The 18,510-nt window shown below is 49.6% G+C and overlaps 2 protein-coding genes across 5 annotated transcripts in view; one reads left to right on the top strand and one right to left on the bottom strand.

Annotated features, from left to right (window-relative positions):
• The first annotated feature begins 3,076 nt into the window (after window positions 1–3,076).
• RLBP1 (retinaldehyde binding protein 1) lies at window positions 3,077–7,167 on the top strand. 2 transcript variants are annotated; one of them, XM_041469188.1, is made up of 7 exons: window positions 3,077–3,088; window positions 3,331–3,459; window positions 3,727–3,928; window positions 5,044–5,222; window positions 5,822–5,980; window positions 6,585–6,695; window positions 6,806–7,167. In XM_041469188.1, the coding sequence occupies exons 1-7, from the start codon at window positions 3,077–3,079 to the stop codon at window positions 6,962–6,964; spliced, it is 951 nt and encodes a 316-aa protein (XP_041325122.1). In that variant the 3' UTR covers window positions 6,965–7,167. The 2 variants fall into 2 exon arrangements, with proteins under 2 accessions (XP_041325122.1, XP_041325121.1); XM_041469187.1 differs by lacking the exon at window positions 3,077–3,088 and having other exon boundaries at window positions 3,313–3,459.
• A 2,082-nt stretch (window positions 7,168–9,249) lies between these two features.
• The window catches only part of ABHD2 (abhydrolase domain containing 2, acylglycerol lipase), a 38,528-nt gene continuing 29,267 nt past the window's right edge, over window positions 9,250–18,510 (bottom strand). For all 3 annotated transcript variants that reach the window (XM_041469341.1, XM_041469343.1, XM_041469344.1), the window contains exons 8-11: window positions 17,664–17,777; window positions 16,434–16,503; window positions 15,616–15,700; window positions 9,250–14,739 (exon numbers count right to left, since the gene is read on the bottom strand). In XM_041469341.1, coding sequence (XP_041325275.1) covers window positions 14,543–14,739; window positions 15,616–15,700; window positions 16,434–16,503; window positions 17,664–17,777 — 466 coding nt within the window. In that variant the 3' untranslated portion in view covers window positions 9,250–14,542. The remainder of the gene's footprint in view (window positions 14,740–15,615; window positions 15,701–16,433; window positions 16,504–17,663; window positions 17,778–18,510) is intronic.

Below are 18,510 nucleotides of genomic sequence, written 5' to 3'. Positions count from 1 at the left end.
AGCCCCGAAATTCGCGCCCGGAAGTGCCCGCGCGTCGCCCGGGGAACAGCTCCCGCCCCCGGCGCGCGCTTCCCGCCGCGCCGCCCGCGGGGCCGCGGGTTCGAGTCCCGCGGGGGGAGGCAGAGTGCGCGGCGGTGTCACTGAGTCACAGAGTGGTCAGGCTGGAAGGGACAGCGGTGCGTCACCTGCTGCGGCCGCCCTGCTCGAGCAGGGTCGTCCTAGAGCACCTGGCACAGCCCTGCAGCCCGATGGTGCTGGAATATCTCCAGTGAGGGTAACTCCGCGGCCTCTGTGGGCAGCCTGTTGCGGTGCGTGGTGCCGCGCAGTGAAAACGCTACCGGAGTGGGGTGCAGGCACGTGGGGTGCACAGCCCGCGGTGCCGGGGCATCCTGCACAAAGTGCCCATTCAGCGCCACCCCGCATCGCCAGCGAGTGCCACCCACGTGCGGCTCAGGTACATTCGAGTAAACCCCTTAATTCCGGGGGACATGAGGTACGCCCTTAGCGTACCAGGAGCTGTAGCCCGCCTTTAAGCAGCGGGATTTGGCCAAAGGGTCCGGTGCCAGCGCAGCGTGGGAGCTTTCGCAAGCGCCGTGCTCACGTGGAGCGGGAGCTGGTGCTGCTGAGCGAGGGGAGCGGGTTTGCCGTGGGCTGTGGGCAGCGGGATAACCACACCTGGAAGAGAGGTGTGCTTAGGACTCTGTCACAGTACATCGGGGTGGGTCCCCCTTGAGACCCGTTCATCCAGGACAAAACACTCGCTTGGTGATGCCAGGGGTGGTACATGTGTCTGCGAAGCTATTTCACCTGCGATGACCATGCTGGCCAGGATGCCCAGGTGCCTCAGGGATCGCAGGTTCTCTCTGGCATCCCAAGAGAGCATTATTGGGTCTATTTGGGAAAGTCCGTGCTGATGATGTACCCCTGTTATGCACTGTTTTGTGCTGAGCTGCACACAACGGTCCAACGTGCTGTAGGAGGGAGCTGAGCCTTGCACCAGGGCTGTGGGAAGGGGATGGGAGCATTGGGGGTCTCCTCTGAAGAGCAGTGCACTGCCTCAGGCCACATTGGCATTGCTCAGGGTTTTGGCACAGGTCCGAATTTTCCCTCAGCAGCACCCCAGCCTTTCATCTGGAGTCTCGTGCCTTCCTCCTCCTCCTTCCTCCCTCACGCTGGGGTCTCAGCTCCGCTTGCAGGACAGCCCTGTGTGGAAACCAAATCCGTAAATCCCAGAGGCATTACAAAACATGCCTTGTGTAAGCCCCTTCAGCCCTGCTCTGGTGCTTAGCCTGGCCCTGGCACCTCCCCAAAATCCCCATCATGGCCAAGCTCCTCTCCTGGGCTTGAGCACAGCTCCATCCTCTCCACATCTTCACACAGCTCCCACAACCCTTGACCCAAAGAATCAAGGCTGCAAGGGCTATCCTGCCTTATGTGGCTTCAGCATGCTGAGGCATCAAAGAAAACCCATTTTGCCATCCTGCTGCACCCACATGTGGACTGAGCTTTGTTTCTCCCACATCCTGGGGCATCTCCCTGGGGCTGGAATGGGCTCCAGTTCCCAGAGCTCCGAGCAGTCAATCATCACTTGAGGCCATTGTAGAAATTTTGCTCGTGTCTTTTTTTTTTACAAAAGCTGAAAGGGGCCTTGTATGGATGCTGGTTTGGGAGGCCTCATAGGGGAGGAACTGGAGAGCCCCAGGAGCATCCTCTGCCACAGACCCATACCCGCAGCCAGACCCTGCCCACACGGCTGGATTCACAGCAGGACCTTGCCAAGGTTTTTGGGGCAGAAGCTGGGGAAGAGACCTGTCCTGCTCACCCCGGGGAGCAGGCCGGCATGGCAGGCTGCCCACCACCTGCCTCTGCCCCTGCCCCGTGCTAATGAGCGAGTTACACAACAAGGAGCTTTTATACTTTGTTAATCGGGTCCGGCATCCAGCCCGCCTCTCCATGCACGCCCCGGCTGCTGGTGGAACCCCAGCTCCCTCCTTCCCTCTCCTCAGCTGCCTTTTGTAATGTTTTAATGGGGTTTCTTTCCTGGGCTGGGCTGACTTAATTACAAAGCTGCAGTGAGTTGATGCCTTGTGACGGTCTAATCCCAACCCGGTGACTCTACAAAGCTTTGCCCGGCTTCCTTGCTGCTCCACTCCGGCCTCGCCAGCCCTGCTTCCCTCTCAGCTCTGTGCACTGACCTGCTGAGGACACTTCAGCTCTTCCTCTTCCTGGTGAGTATCCAGGACATTTTTCAGCTGGAAGAACTGCGTTGAAGACCATCAGCCTCACTCAATCTGGCACCTCCAGGGCTTCAATTGGTTTTGATGCCTGGAACAAGGGGATGCCTATCACTTTCCCAGGAGGTGGAGGGAAAGAGGATGCCCCTGGGAAATGGGTGAGCTGGAGCCGAGCATCCCTCACACAGCCTGGGCTTGGAGCTGCTGCTGCAGCCAGGCAGGGGTAGGTGCTGCAGGCAGGATGAAGGCAGCTCTCCTCCTCGTGGATGGGAACAAGGTGTTTCACCCAGACTGCCTTGGAAAGATGCTGACAGGTTTACAGTCTAGCCTTGCAGTTGGTGGAGCAGTGAGACTTGAGAGTTTGGGAAACACTGTGGGGATGAGTATTTATTTTGGTAATATTACTTATTTTGGTAGCAGAAATAAAAGCAGGAGCTGGCTGCCTGGCCAAAGTTGGATTGCTCGCCTCTGCCAATGTGAAGGTGGTCTGAGACCACCTGGGTGAGGGCAGGCTGAGATGCCCCCAGCCCAAAGAGGAAAAGGCAGAGGGAGAAAAACATGAAGGTTTCAGATGATCAATACACAGATTTTTAAGCTGCTTTTGCAAACATCCCTGGTGTTTCTCCAGGCTGCTCAGCCTCCTCGGGCAGGCAGAGATACATGCAGTAGGTGATGGAGCTGAGGAGCGTTGGGGGTGTCCTCTGGACACCCACTTCTGCCCCCATCTGTGCAAGCTGTGCAGAAAATGGGGCATAAGGGGGGCTGTGGAGAGCATTTGGATCCATGCTGATTCCTCCTTCCCTCTGCCAGCGTTCTGCTGCCGACAGAAGACAGAGGACAGCATGTCTGCAGTTGTGAGTACTGTCCCCACGCTGCCCCATCCTCTGGGCCCTGACTGCCCTCCCTGCAGTGCTGGGGTGGGGTGCACAGGGTGCACCTTAGTCCAAGCAGCACACAGTCCATCCCTATCCCGCTGCACCCCCTTGGGTGCATGTGTGGAGCCTCTCCCCTTCCCCAGAGCTCCCAAGGAGACTTGCAGTGGGGCAGGGAGCTGGGGGGCAGTCTGGGGAGCCCCCACATGCTCTCCTCCCCGCAGACGGGCACGTTCCGGATTGTGTCGGAGGAGGAGCAGGCGCTGCGCTCCAAGCTGGAGCGCCTCACCACCAAGGACCACGGCCCCGTCTTTGGGAGGTGCGAGAAGATCCCCCCGCACACCCTGCAGAAGGTGAGATGGCTGTGGGGAACGGGGGGAAGGAGCAGCCCGAGGCTCCTGCTCCTCAGGGGCCAGAGGAGACTCTTGACTGTCTCTTGCACTGGGGGGGGATGCACTTACCAAAATATCTCCAGGCTGGGGATTGAGTGACCCTGCCCTCCCTATGCTGGGATGCTGCAAGGAGCTTTGCTGTCCTCCCCCAGTTTTTGGATGCCTCCACGACTCCCGGGGTGTTTTAGCACGTGTGCCCATCACTGGGTCCCCTCTCTGCTCCCCCAGGCAAAGGATGAGCTGAACGAGACGGAGGAGAAGAGGGAGGTGGCGGTGAAGGCGCTGCGGGAGCTGGTGCAGGAGCGGGCGGGCGGCGAGGACGTGTGCCAGAAGGTGGCCGAGAAGGTGCAGGAGAGGGACGACTCCTTCTTGCTCCGCTTCATCCGTGCTCGCAAGTTCGATGTCCACAGAGCCTATGACCTGCTGAAAGGTGGGGAGGGCTCCTGGGCTGTGATGCTGGGTGAGGATGAGGGTACACATCCCCCAGCAGCTCCTAGTCCTGTGCTGGTGCCTCCGAGCCCAGACTGGGCTGTGCTGGCAGAGCAGGACCCTGACATGGGAAGGGAATGAAGAGAGGGGGTAAATAGAAAAAGTCAGGTTTTGAAGAGAGGGGATGAATAGAAAATGTCAGGGTTGAGGGGCTTGGGAGGAGTTGGGATGGGGAAGGAAATAAATGAGAGTGACACCAGGCATCCTGCAGCACCAGGACAGTCCCATTCCTTACAAGTTTACCCAAACAAAATGGAAAAAAACCTCACATTTGGTGATGGTTTCATTCATGCAGCCAACCCAGCTGGCTTGGGCTGCATCCCCTTGAGACCCCCATGCCCTGTACATGCCCTACACTCCCTGCTCTGTACCCGTGTAAGGAGCCAGTTCTGCACCCTCCCCACACTTCTGTGCGCTGTGCCTGGGGGGCTCTGCACCCCTGGGGCACTTGTAGGTCTGGGGACAGGTTGGGGTGCTTGTGGCACCCTCTCCTCACACTGAGAGTGACCCATAGGGGATGGAGGGGGAGCAGAAGGGCAGCCCAGAGGGGGGCTGCTGACTGGAACCTGCCTGGCTCCAGCTCTGCTCTTCTTTGTGTCAGCTTAGGGGATAATGAGTTGTAATTATCAGTGCTGGCTCTCAGACGAGATGTTTTGTTTGCCTGTATTTTCCCAGGATGAAATTCCTTACTTTGTGCCTGCAGGGTGCCAAGAGAGGGTAGATGGGGGTTTTCACCCAAACAGGGAGGAAAGGGAGAAGGGAAATGAGGGGGGAAATGACTTCATCTACTTGTTAAGGTGTTGGAGAGAAAGCAGGTGTGGGAAGCTCCTGGCAAGTGGAGGGATAACACCGAGCATGCTGGGGCTGGTCTGCTGCTGAGCTTCCCTTTCCCCCTTTGCTGGAGGAGACCTTACCCATGTGGGCTACAGGCAGAGCTTTCTACAGCTCTTGGGCTCTGACATCTCACCATCACCAGCCCATCCCATCTCTGGCAGCTCCCCCAGCTTCCTGAGGCTGGGCAAGCAGCCAGTTTTGCCAATTTTTTCCTCTCTCCAGGCTACGTGAACTTCCGCCAGCAGTACCCGGAGCTGTTTGACAACCTGAGCCCCGAGGCCGTGCGCAGCACCATCGAGGCCGGCTACCCCGGCATCCTGGCCAGCAGGGACAAGTACGGCCGGGTGGTGATGCTGTTCAACATCGAGAACTGGGATTACGAGGAGATCACCTTCGATGAGGTGAGCCCAGCTCAGAGGCTGCTCCCACAGCAGTGGAGCTTTTGGGCTTGTCCCGCTCGGCACGTCTGAGCACAGCCTCCTTACACACGTGCATCCATCCAGCCATACAGGTGGAAGTAAATCTGTAGCCCTTTGCATTTATCCTTTGAGGGAGCCTGGGAAAGCATGGTCCATCCCAAAAGATGCAGTGCAAGATGCCAAATTCAGGGTGTGCATCCCCCAGCCCATGTAACATGGGCTGAAGAAAGGCACCACACAATTAAATCAAGGGCAGAGGAGGAAACTGAGGCTGAGGGCATGGGAAGGGCTTCTTGGCAAAGAGGTCTTCAGGCATGTAACTCAAATCTTCTCCCAGTTTCCTTTTCTGCTCAGCTCTGAGTCTGGTCTCAGTGTATCACTGATCTAGATCTGATGCCCATGACTTGAAAAAAGAATGTGGTCACCCCCTCCCTGCTCTGAAATCTGGGGGCTGGCTGTGACAAGCCGGCTGGAGTCCAACAGACCCTGCATAACACTCCATGGGACTCTTCCTGAGTACCCCTAGGGTCTATGGGAGGTGAGACCTCATACAAGACCCTGCTGTCTCTCCTCTCCATTAGATCCTTCGTGCCTATTGTATTATCTTGGAGAAGCTGCTGGAGAACGAAGAGACCCAGATCAATGGGTTCTGCATCATTGAGAACTTCAAGGGCTTCACCATGCAGCAGGCGTCAGGGATCAAACCCTCCGAGCTCAAGAAGATGGTGGACATGCTGCAGGTGAGGTGGCAAAGTCTGCACCCAGCAGTGGCAGAGGGGACCCTGGGGAAGCAGGGAGCTCAGAGGCAGGGCTAGCAGGGTTTGGGATCACCACCATGCTGGAACAATGAGAAAGCATCTTGGAGACGCTGTTCCCTATCATCCTCTCCCTGCCTTGCCAGCTAATTGGCTTAATCCTACAAAATTTTCCCCACCCCATCTCCCTGCCTTCTCAAATGCCTGACCAGAAGCAGTACTACCACTCCTTGCAGCATCCTAGGGCATGGCCTGGAGGTCTTTCCTCATGAGTCTCTCAGCCCAGCCTGGTCCAGGCTGGATGGAGACTCACAGGTACTCCAGGATTTCTGCCCTTGGACCAAATGCCAGACACTTGGCTCTTCCCAGGGAAAGTCCTTCTCATGGGGTGGGAGCAGTGAGCTGTCTGGGAGGTGCTTCAGCTCCCTGGTACTCCTGAGGTGGGGATGGTTGATCCTCTGGGTCAGAACAGAGACGGGGACATGGAGCAAGGAGAGCCATGGCAGTGCTGGTGTATCCATTGCTGCCTGCTCAGAACTGGGTGGACAGCACCATCTGTAACCATCTGTGTCTGGGTTTGGGATCCTAGGACTCCTTCCCAGCGCGGTTCAAGGCCGTCCACTTCATCCACCAGCCTTGGTACTTCACCACCACCTACAACGTGGTCAAACCATTCCTGAAGAGCAAACTGCTGGAGAGGGTGAGTGTGGGAAAGGGGCCTGCAGGGAAAGGCATGTCCTTGGGTGAAACGGAGCAGTTGGGAAGAGCTGCCCTGGTCCTCTGCTGAGGGTCACTCCCATCTCCCCCCAGGTCTTTGTGCATGGTGAGGAGCTGGAATCCTTCTACCAGGAGATCGATGCTGACATCTTGCCAGCAGACTTTGGTGGCAACCTGCCCAAGTACGACGGCAAAGCAACTGCAGAGAAGCTCTTTGGGCCTCGCATCGAATCTGAGGACACGGCTCTCTAAAGCAGCAGCCTGCTGCCCTCCCCTGTGCCACAGCACCAGAGGTGGCCCTCTAACCCCAGCCACCTCCCTCCTGTAGCATTGGTTGAGTGACTGCTCGTGCTGAAGCACTCTGGGTGCGTTGCTCCACACCTGTCCCTCCTGTCCCCACTCCAGGCACAGGGCTGTCCCTCCCAGGCACAGCATCCTTCCCTCCGGAGCCATGGAGAAAGGAGGCCATCAGCCCTCTCCCACAGCCTTTCCTGGAGCTGCGAGGGGAGGATAGGAGAGTGTCTGCTCTGGGAAGGGAGGGCTACAGTGAGGGAGAAATAAAGTGTTTAACAGCAGAGCTCTGTGGTGCCTCATGGTGAGGAACAGGGGCACAGCTTTTTGGGTGCTGGCTGCGCTGCTGGTTCTAATGAGAACAGGAGTGCCAGCATTTGGCAGGGGACCCCAATCCCCTCATCACTGACTGCACTTTGGCACTGGGACCAAGGATCATCTCCATGCCCATCTCCATCCTCACATTCCAGATCAAGTCTCTTTCTTGCCTGAGAAAGGGCCCCAGTTCCTCATTATCTGCTCTAACCAGGGAAGAGAAAACAGATGCAAACAAAAACCCAGCCAGGGTTCCAGGTGGAGCTGTCTCTGCCCAATTCCTGCTTGGATAGGGAGAATAGAAGCTGCAGAAGCCATTGGAACTAGGAGATGGATATCAATCACAAAACAATTGAAAGACAAGCAGGATGTACCCTCCTAAATCCTTCAAAAGCCTCAGCACGGTTGTTTCTCCTAGCACTGCACTGTGAAAGGGAGCCCATTCAGGGAAGCCCTACCAAAAGTCACCATGGAGGGCAAAGGATGGTAGCTGTGCAGCAAACAAGCTGCACCTGATACTAATTACACCTTGCTCACTTGGGGAGGAGGGAGGCAGAAGTAGCTGTCCCAAGCAGGGGAGTCTGTTCTGTTCATGAGCCAGGCATCTCCTCCAAAGAGCCAACTGGACCCCTATTCCCAGACCATCTCCCCCCTTGGCCAGCAGCAGGGCTCAGAGAGGAACAAGTTCCTGGTCTTTGCCGAGGTTACCTTCTCCCTGGTCCCACAGTGGGTCCTGTCCCCCCTCCCAGATCCACATGGGTCCTTTTCATCAGCCAGATCAGCCCCCCCAACCGAAGATGGCTGAGGTGGAGGGTGCTGACAAGAGCCACATTCATCAGGGCACTGGTTCAGGCTCAAACCAAACAGGACAGAGGCTCTGAAGCTGCAGGGAGGACAGAACCTGTCTGGGGTTAGATGTTTGCTCCAGCCTCAGCTGCTTGGTGAGTCCATGCATGGAGAGTCCCAAGGCCTGAGGCTGTGCCAACCTTGTGCAAGAGTCCAGAGACAGAGCAAAAGGCACTTCTCCACCTCCTTTGGCTCCTTTCTGTACCTGGAGCCATCCCAAGGAAACCACGTGTGACAACCCTGCAAGCATCAGGCCAGTGCAAACACAACAGCACAGCTTGCCTGGGAGGCAGAGCAACTGCAGCTTGTGGAAACAACAAGGGGAAAAAAAACCCCATCCACAAAGAAAGGAGTATCACATTTGTGCCTCTGGGGTTTGGACTGGGATAGCCACAGCTCTTGGGAGGTGCCCCTGGCTGTGCTCACCACTCCTGTGACAAACTGTCAGCCAGGAGCTTGCTTTGATGGGGAGACAGAGCAGCACAGCAGAGCTGGGAGCTGAGTGACTGAGCAAGGCAGGAAGGAGCTCTGAAGTGGATCTAACAGCTAATTCATAATTGCCAATAAATTACAGATGAAGGCCATTGTGTCCCACAGAGCACCCACTCCAGCTGCCCCAGCAGGTCACCAGTGCCAGTTACCCTCCACAACTCCCTCCCATGGGCTGCAGGTAATAAATCACACAGTGGAGAGTTGTTAGGGTCTGGTGAGTAGTGCTTTTGTACAGCCCAGGCTCCAAGATGTCACTGTCCTGGCCAGAGATGCTGGTTTGTGTTTCTCCTGCCAGCAGCTGAAAGCTTAGGAAATGCACTTGCTCTCACATAGGGAAAAATAACAGATGTTCTACTCCACTGGCAAAAATCACTCTTTTTCAGTAGTTCCACGGCAGATGTGGTTTTTTAACCCATTCTCCACCAGAGTGGCATCAAAGACCTCTTCTTGGCCAGAAGACAAAAAGCAACCAGGACAGGCCTGAGCACCACGAGTGCTTGTATCACCTTCCCCCCAGCCAGCTCCCCAAGCTGGGCCTCGGGGAAGACTGAGAGCCTCTGCCAACATATGGAACTTCACACACAGGCACTAGCTGTAGCACTGACTTCAATAAGTCCTTTATTTTTAAATAAAGAAACCCCACTGAATCAAAGATAACAAAATTACATTTTGTTTTGCAATGACTTCCATTTTACACCACACAAGAACAAAAATTAAAGAAAAAAATCAAAGACAGTTTTATATATATTTATATATAATTTTAAAGGTAAACATCAGCAGATATAGAAAAATTGCATTGCTAGTTGCAAATCATCTCCCCTGCAGCTCTCAGCTCCAGAGAATCTGACTCAGAACATGGCAGCAGGGAGGGTGTCTCAATATACAGGCTTCTTCAGGGCAGCATTTAGAGATAGTTACAGAATATAATTTTGCCAAATTGAAAATATTTTCATAGTCAACTGCTCACCAAGAACACTGGAAGTCACTCTGCCTGTTCTAACACAGCTGCATGAGAAAAACAAGGGACAGGTCTCCTCTTCCCAAGCTCTTTACACATCTTTTTGGCTAGCAAATTTCAGAGAAATAGGTCATGCTTTCTCAAGAAGAATGGCTAGAGATCTGTCCCTGGGAATTGCAGTCAAACTATCATGTAACAATGAGACAATATGCCCCTTTGGAAAGTTGTTGACTTGGGCAAAGCAGTAGGATTGGGTTATAGCAAATATAAAGGGATTTATTTGGCTTTTTTTTTTTTTTTTTTGTATTTTAAAGACTTTTTAGTTGGCAGGGACCATGAGATGGGCCAACATCCCAGCAGAACTATAGTGGAGATCCAAGAAGAAAATTCTGTATCTCCTCTCTGGTCATGCAAGGACTTTGATTACAATGGGAGCTTGTCAGTCAGACCAAGCAAAGGGGCTTTGTGCCACCTTGTACAGATGTTCAGGATAACTCCAGAAACCTTTCCAGCACAGCATGGGAAGCTGACAACTGCTTTGACTCATTGATGGCACTTGTGCCTAAGCTCCCCTGACAGCTGAGGAAGTCCAGGCCAGCGTCACTCCCACTGCCAGTGAGAAGAGGGTACAGTAACAGGGCACCCTCCCTTGGGCTGGTGCTGCTCTGAGGCATTCTAAGCTTGGAGAAAATTCATAAAGTCCTCACACCAAGAAGGGCTGTTTGCTTTTCACCTGGAAGCCATGAAAGAGACACTGCTTTGAGTGTGGCTCCAGCACCTTCCCAAATGAATCAACCCCCAGAAGGGATAGGGACACATGGAGTATGACTCAAGCCAGAAACAAGATGTTCTTTACAACAAGTGACTTACACAGGCAGCACAAGGCTCAGGCCTTCTCTGGTCTCACAAAAAAAGATTGAAGAATTTCATTAAGCTCCAGACAAGCATAGCATTTCCAGAAAAACTTGGAAGCAGTCCAGGTGACTAAACTGGCAATTAAGTCCTGAAGATGGTACTCTCTGCTTTCCTTTGAGATGTAGCCACTTGAGCAATTTACCTCCAGCTATGCTGCTGGAGTGCTAACGGACAAAAACTTTTTTTTTAGGATTGCAGGATAACAAGTCACACATTAAGCAAAGCAAACCCTGCTTCTATGACTCAATTCTTACTGCTAAAGGAGCAGAGAGTTGAAAGTGATCCACTGCCTATATACATTGTTATTTTCAGCCTTGAAATTGTAGCCAGTTGTAGGCCGCCCACAAAGGTCCTTTAAGTCAGCACTCAGTTGTGCTCTGTGCATCACTGGTGTGGCTCAGTGTCTGAAAATTCATTTACCAAAAAGCAAAGCCCCAAAAGCTCTGACAGAGCTGTCACTGAAGTCTCTAGATATGCTGATGTCAGGGGAGGAGGAGGAAAAGGGCAAGGCACCACGTGTCAAAGGGCTGTGGTCTAGGAACTTGTGACAGACCCAGGACAGATGACACACAGGTAGCTTGGCTAAATTCAGTACTGGAGTTAATAGTTCCCAACATTTTTACTTAATGCCCTGTCTTTGTAACCCATACCTTCATAAACAGGAACTGCAGAAAAACACTCAGGAAAAGGATTGCAGGAAAGTTCACTGTTTGCCTTTACAGTGCAACTACAACACTGCCAGACCCATCTGAAAACACCTTGATTTAGAACAAAGGGACAATTAAAAATGCTGGCAGAGCTCGTGTAGTGGAAGCTGAAATTCCTTGCGCTCAGTCAGAGCAAGTCTGAGCTGCTTATTCACCATCTTCAGATATCTCCAGAAAAACGGCAAAGGTGATGGTTGGACCAGCCTAACCATCAAAGAGTAATTGTTCAGCAACCTGCTGTCTGATTGAGAGGGTCCTCAGGGCTCATGTTCAAGTGCTACTTACATTCAGTGATGGGGAAGGTGTGTTTACCATGAGACTACCCGTGGAAGAGCTCTCCTAATGATTTTTCTAATCCCAGCTTGAAACTAAGCAGAGCACATGTCAGATTCACCAAGCTGTAATCTTGAACTGCTCTATCAGACCACACTGCAATGATCTTCAAGTGCACACTTCAGCAGCCTCATGTGTTTTGACAAGAGATGAAAGACCTCACCTCTAAGACTGAAAAATTCAGACTGCATTTAAGGCTGGGCTCACTGGGCAAATAAAGACCACCTGCCCACATAACAAGAGTAGCATTGCCTTATTTTGGGAGATAAGAGTATTTCAGATTAGGACTGGACAAAGTCTCATGTGTCACTAGGTATCAATCATCCATCATTGTCAGTAGCAAGATTTAACACATAATTTAGATAACATGAACTGCAGCTTAATTCTCTCCTCTCCTAGTTCCTCAAGACCTCTAAGTGACTGCTGCAAGTCTCACTACAAGTATTGCTGTGAAAGAAGCATCAAATTTATTGAGATGGAGAGAACAGTTTGTTTTTTTTTTACACTGCTTCCACCTACAGGTTTAAGCTGAACCTCAAACTCCAGAAACCTTGCACAAAAAAGCCACAACAAAAGTTGTCCTTCCCCAAATAAGCCAGACTCAGTTAAGTCACAAGTGATTTGAACAGTTTTAGATTCAAGTGCAAAACCAGGGCAAAAGAGCAAGACAGAGACCCACTTCTGTAGTGGAGAGTTTCAGAAAGTCCACAGCATTGGCACTTCTGAAGTACGAAGGCTTGGGTTGTGGGTAGGAAGGAGTACTCCTCAGAAAGGCTCTCCAAGTTTAAAGAAAAATCTCTACTTGATTAGAGAAAGCTACAGCTCCTGCTGCTTTGGGAACTGTCCAGTTGCTCACCTCATTTTGGGAGACTTAGACACCTAAATTTATACTGTATCTATTTGATGTGTACATGTGTTGTTTACACTCCACTTCTGCTGAAGTGAGGAGATATTTAAGTCATACTCAATGAATATTACATGAACACTACTTAAGCAAAAAACCTGAAATGTCTTTTATGACATACTTTAGTGATGCAGTATGAATAAGAACATAACAACACAGAGACAAGATATCCATCAGCTAAGAATATCCTTGCTAACTGAAGCCCTAAAATAGTTCTTAAGGAACAGCCACAAGCACAGCCAAATCTTGCTGTAGCTTTACTTAGTTTCATCTTCTCTTTGAAGAAAAAAGAAGCCCAGATTTACTGACTAGGAGAATGTGCAGATATCCACAGTTCATCATGGATCACAGGCCAAGGTGTTTGGCCTAAGGCAAATGAAAGGAATTTCCTGATATGACAAAGCATCTTTGCTACAATAGTTAATTATTGCTTTATTAAAATGAAACCCCACCTACTCAACCTACTGAAGTTCAGGGACAGGGCATTCCAGGAGGCTTGTTCCCCAGGTTTGTTGTTACCAGACTGAAGACTTGCAGCTTGTTTCACCCTTAAGCTATAAATTAAAGTGCCTGGAACACAGACCAAGGCTGAAGCAATAAAGTGCTGATGAGGGAAGCTGTGACAGGAAAAGAACTTCACTGACACTGCGATAAAGAAACCCTATGGATGGATTAATGACCCTACAATATTGAGAGAACAAACAGTAAGGAAAAAAAAAAAAATTACCACTAGTTTCAGTCTCCAGATTGTCATGGGACAACTTTCCTTTAACAACTATCTTGGCACAGACCACAGCTGCTTAAGGGAAAAGCACAGGTGAGTAGCCAGCTTTCCTGCAAACAGCTTTCACACTTCACTTTGCACATTAAAACTAGAAGGGGATGTCTGGTTGTAGAAAAGAAATTCTAGTGAGAAAGAGCCCAGTGTCTTACTGGAGCCAGTAATCCCACAGCATTACACAGATCTGGAAGTAGTCAGCCATGCAAACATGTCATTTCATTTGCACAGGGCTGGGGACACCAGTTCCACATCAACTGTAAGGCAAGTCACATGTCTCAAACCCACCTGGTGCTCTGAAAGCTAATGGGAAGAATTTTGGTATTATTTACCCTGACATAAGGGAGTAGGTCTAAATAGACACACCCTACCCCCCACCAATTAATCCCTAAGAAAGTACAATAGCTCTTCATTAAATATTCTTTCAAGCAAATTGAGCTCACAGAAAAAATCCTGCAGATTCTTAATCATGGGTTTCCATTTGGAAGCCAGAGCCAGCTTTAAAAAGACCCAGGCCAAACAAAGAATCCAGTACTGAAAAGATAACAGTATTTAAAAAGAGGCAAAGATGACAAGAAGATGACTGATCAGGTCCTGAAGTGAGAACATGTTTACACAGAAACATTAACTGGCATTACCAGGCTGCAGCTTTTCTCTACTTGGAGACGCAGCATAAAGCCACCCCAATCCACTCACAGCTCAAGCATGGAAAAATTGAATATTTTTAAAGTGATTCACTTGTGCAAGTGCATTCCTAGGTACTAAAAGGTTTCCCTTGAGATGGTGCAAAGCTGACACTACACTTGCAGTCAAGCATCTGTTTTTCTAAGCCACAATGTAGTGGCATACAGACTGAACCACTTACTGGCTTGTGGCTTGGTACAGGGATTTTCCAGCACCCAGAGAGAGAAAAGAGCCACAGTTATCCCATCATCTACACCTAAACAAATGCTGCAGATCAGTTTTTGACCAGCAGGTAAAGAGATTTTGACATGTGAAACTTCTGCTATATTAAAGCAAGCAGTCTTTAGCTCAGTAGCCCTGTAACAAGCTACAGACAGCAACCCAATTCTTCAAGCAGAGCAGTAAATTACAAATCCACGTGACTGGATATCCAAAGAGGCTCTGACCAGATGTTAACCTTTGCTTTAACACAATTTTGGAAAAAACACATGGTGATCAAACCCCAGCCATAGGATATCAAGGAGAATGAAAACCTGAAGCAGCAGGTGAGGGAACAAGGTGTTCCCAAACAGAGATATACTGAAGTGATCCAGAGTCTTTGGGTTGATTACTCCTGGCCAGACACAGCCTGCTCAGCCTCTGAGCAGTGAGGCTTTGTCTTCTCCCACTGGCAGATGGCATTGGCATACTGCACCACGAGCTTATCCATCCAGGTAAGAGGTTCTGGGAACAGCACAGACCCCTCAAAAAATCCCAGGTGGCCTCCATGAAGGGGCAGCACATGCATGACATTCTCTTTTTTCTCTGTAAAAGAAAAAGAGGCAGAAAGTTCCAGGATAACATCTGCAAGCTGAGAATGAAAGCATCTTGAGCTGCCAGGACAAAGGCTGCCCAAGAGATGCTGCTGACTGGGCCCTAAGAGCAATACCTGCACTGCTGTAAGAATGGTCATTCTTTAACAAATGAGCACCTTTAACTCACATTCCCTGGAACTAGGACTCTTTGCATCATGTCAAGCTGCACTAAGCTCTGACAGTGCATCAGCCATCTTGTTGCATGGACAGTGAAAAACTCTCTGTGCTTGTTCTGTCTGAAAGCAGCTGGGGATAAATTCTCTGCTCACAGCCTCTGACCAGGAAAAGAATGAACCCTGCTTCCCTCCCTGTGCACCCACTCTTTGTGTGATGAAGCAGCAGCAGCTCCCTCTTCTGAGCTTCTAAGTGCAATTTACCTTTTTCCTTTTTTGAAGACAGAGAGCTCAACTCCTTTCAAGGGAGAGATCCCAGTTCAGTGCCAAGTGACAGAGCCATGCATGCACTGTCCCCATTTCACCAGCAAAGGGGGAGTTCATCTGTGCTTCATCCAGACTGCCACCACCACCCATCTTCCTACTAAATCCCAGTGAGCAATGGAGCTGTGAGGAAATCTTTTTTCATTCAAGAATGTAACCTGCTGCTATCAACACAAGCCTGAAAGCAATGAAAGGACTGAAGTTCTTCCTGCTCAGGGTTAGCCTTGTTAGTTCTAGCAACTGGTGACTTAAAGAGGCTTAGCACACCTCCCACAGCATTACAGATGTAAGGAGGCAAGTCAAGCTGCTTTGAAATCGGGAACTGTGATGTGGTAAGCAAGCTGTAGGTACACAAATATGCCCAGCTGGAGGAGACTGTTTCAGCATACCTGAAAGAGCTCTTGGAATTGATAGAAGACTCTCATGAACAAGAGGGTCATCAGCAGCATTAACCAACAGAAGAGGAACATAGATCTGCATCAGGAAACATGACATGAAATGAAAAAACCAAAACAGAAAGGGGTTAGTATTTGAATGTCAATCTACCAACTGTAAAAATATCTCAGCATAATTCAATTAAAATCTTATTTCAGAGTTAATTTTTTCCTCTAACCCAATTGTAAGGAAGAGGCAGAGAGTAAACAGACTGAGTCCCCATTCTTAGAATTGAAATAACTACACCCTTTTTTCACTCTGCATTGCTTTGCACATCAGCCAGCTATTGCCAGCTCTGTTATGGACACCTTGGTTAAAGTCCAGGAAACTCCCTTGGAACATCTCCATTCTCTGGTTCAGTAGAAAAAGGAGGAATTGATCTCAGTTACACTTTAGCAAAACTTTGCTCAAGCATCTGCCTGTCAGTGTCCCGAGTCTCTTCCATAGAATCCAGTCAGCCTTTCTTTCTTGAAGGGACAGGCTCCATGCAGGCACCCATTTCCCACTTTATCCTCATACACTCAGAGCAGTTCAGCTGAGTGTGTGGCTTTGTCTCCATCTCTTGGGTACTATCACCTGCCAGAGTTATATGCACTTAAGAGCCCAGAGAATTTAGCCCCAGTGTTAGAAGTAGCAAGATCTGAAATCCCACTCCAATATACTGTGCCTGATTATTTCTGAAAATCCCAGCTAAGGCATCTGCAGGTATCAACAAAAGAAACCACAGAGTATTCTCCTTCCAGTGCAAGAGCAGTCTGCTGCAGGGGCTTACCCTGTGCAAGTAATGCAGGCAACTTTCCTCTTCATAGTACTCCTTCAGTGAGCTGTAGCCATGGAATTTCCTGAAATAGACAGATTGTCATTAATATCAACTGTTTCAGCCATGTCACTGTTACTTTTAAGTGAAGACACATGCAGAAACAGGAATGATGACTCAATTTCCATAGACAATTTTTTTAATACCCAATCTCTTTGCAAAACCCTTTGGCAGCACATGCCTTGATGGTTTCTGTGCCTTCTCAAACATTCTGAGAGCATGGGCAACAAACTGAAGACCAGCAGCCTCAGGGTGTTTCTTTCAAAATACCTCACTTCACTTAACTGTACACGTGGATGAAAGAAAGTTAGGATCTTGCTCATCTTTCCCTACAAGTCTTTTCAAATACAAACCCAGCACAGCTTGTAAAGCTCAAATTTACTGGACAAGTTCCCCAGAATTCACTGTGGTTCTACTTCTTTGCCAAATCCCTTCACACCATCCAAACCAAGAATTCAGTAAGCCTATATTCAAGTGCCTTTTCTTTAATATAAGGGACAACATAGCTGTTGGTCCAAACTAGAAAGGTCTCAGTGATGGGGGACAAGCAGGGAGATTTCCCAAAGAATTTTTTTTTTATAAGCAGCCAACCATACTCCCACTTTGCCAAAAGTGTCATAGCTTTTTAGCTAACACTTTACAGCTTTATTTTGGAAATGAACACTGCCACTTAAAAGTGCCATGTTTTTGTCAAGGACACAGGCAGTAACAGGCTACTGCTTATTAAAGCAGAGCACTTAATTAGGTGTTAGTATGACAAATAAGAAAGGTTACATTATCTCAGCCAGCTCTATTGTGAATTGAGAAAGCAGAAGTGTTTTATGGGGAGATTTTTCAAACAGAGTTAAGGAAATCCATGAGCAGTTCTGAGCTTCTTTCCACATTCCCCTTTTTTTGTTGCTAGAGCTTGGCCTCTTCCTACCTTAGTGAAGGCTGCAGGTTCAGGTGTTACCAATAAATAAATGCCTCCTGGATGATTTTAAACAGGATTTGACTGTAAACAATAAGTTTATTTTTTCCCCCTCTTCTAAGTTTTCTTTAATGTGGAGGCAAGTAAGAATTTCAAGTTGTGTTCACTGTATTTCAGCAGACTCCTACAGGCACAGCAAGGGGCATGCAAGAGCAACACTGGGAAGAGAAGGTACGTGGAATTCCTATAGGGGAGCAGAGAATTGCCCTTCATACCTCATAATGTTATCATCGATCTGCATAAGTGATGTTGCTGTATAGAGCTTGCCCAGATCAGCATCTGACAGGCTTTGTGGCTTCTTCATGTTGTTATCTCCAAAAAGAACTTGCCTGCAAGAGTGACATCAAGAATTACATCCAAATAACACAAGGGCAGCAAAACCAAGACCTGTTCAAGGACAACTGAGTTTACCAAATCTGACAAGATAAGATTAGAAGTGGGTTACATAAACATGAGGCTTCCTTGGGAGCCAGAACAGCTTGTTTGTCCACTTACCTTTGCAGCAAGACATAACAAACCCCAGCAGCCTCCGTGTAGGAAAAAATGTTTTCCTTATCTATTGAAAAACTGCATGAGAGGGCCCTCTTAAAAGAAACTTCCCAGAACAGAGGGCACTAAGGGTATTTGGACTTGAGGCTACATGTTAGAGGGAGAGTTTTTTGGCTCCAGACCAAACCTGTGGGTGGTTTGGGTGAGAGCACTAGCAATATTGGGCATAGCATCTCCTGCACCATCTGGTTCTAAAGCCCCCAGCACAGACTTAAGGCTACCCCACACAAAAATTACTCAGGGTATTACCTTAGCAGAAAGCTATTTACTATGGACACTTGTCATAGCTGGTTATTGCCCTCAGGGGAGGATGTGTTTCTTTACCAGAACAAAAGCTGGAGAGGGGTTTTTATTCCCTTTGAGAGGCAGCTGCAGGGCAGAGCAGGAGGCTAGGTTTGATTTGGGCAAGGTAGAGCACAAGTGATTATGGGAAAAGTTTGCTTAACACACTTCCCTTCAAGTCAGCACCGGCTTTCTCTGGGTTAAGAATTTAAGTACCCTTTAATGGGAGCT

Source organism: Pyrgilauda ruficollis, unplaced genomic scaffold, assembly GCF_017590135.1.
Source record: "Pyrgilauda ruficollis isolate IOZ18807 unplaced genomic scaffold, ASM1759013v1 scaffold23, whole genome shotgun sequence".
Taxonomy (NCBI): domain Eukaryota; kingdom Metazoa; phylum Chordata; class Aves; order Passeriformes; family Passeridae; genus Pyrgilauda; species Pyrgilauda ruficollis.
This window is presented reverse-complemented; position numbering and strand designations above follow the sequence as displayed.

What these genes read in the sequence shown, in the direction of transcription:
- RLBP1 (XM_041469187.1), top strand. Translation starts at nt 3,313, where the DNA reads ATGCTCTCCTCCCCGCAGACGGGCACGTTCCGGATTGTGTCGGAGGAG. An exon ending in AGATGGTGGACATGCTGCAG is followed by an intron (nt 5,981 to 6,584) that starts GTGAGGTGGCAA and finishes TTGGGATCCTAG; the next exon opens with GACTCCTTCCCAGCGCGGTT. An exon ending in AGAGCAAACTGCTGGAGAGG is followed by an intron (nt 6,696 to 6,805) that starts GTGAGTGTGGGA and finishes ATCTCCCCCCAG; the next exon opens with GTCTTTGTGCATGGTGAGGA.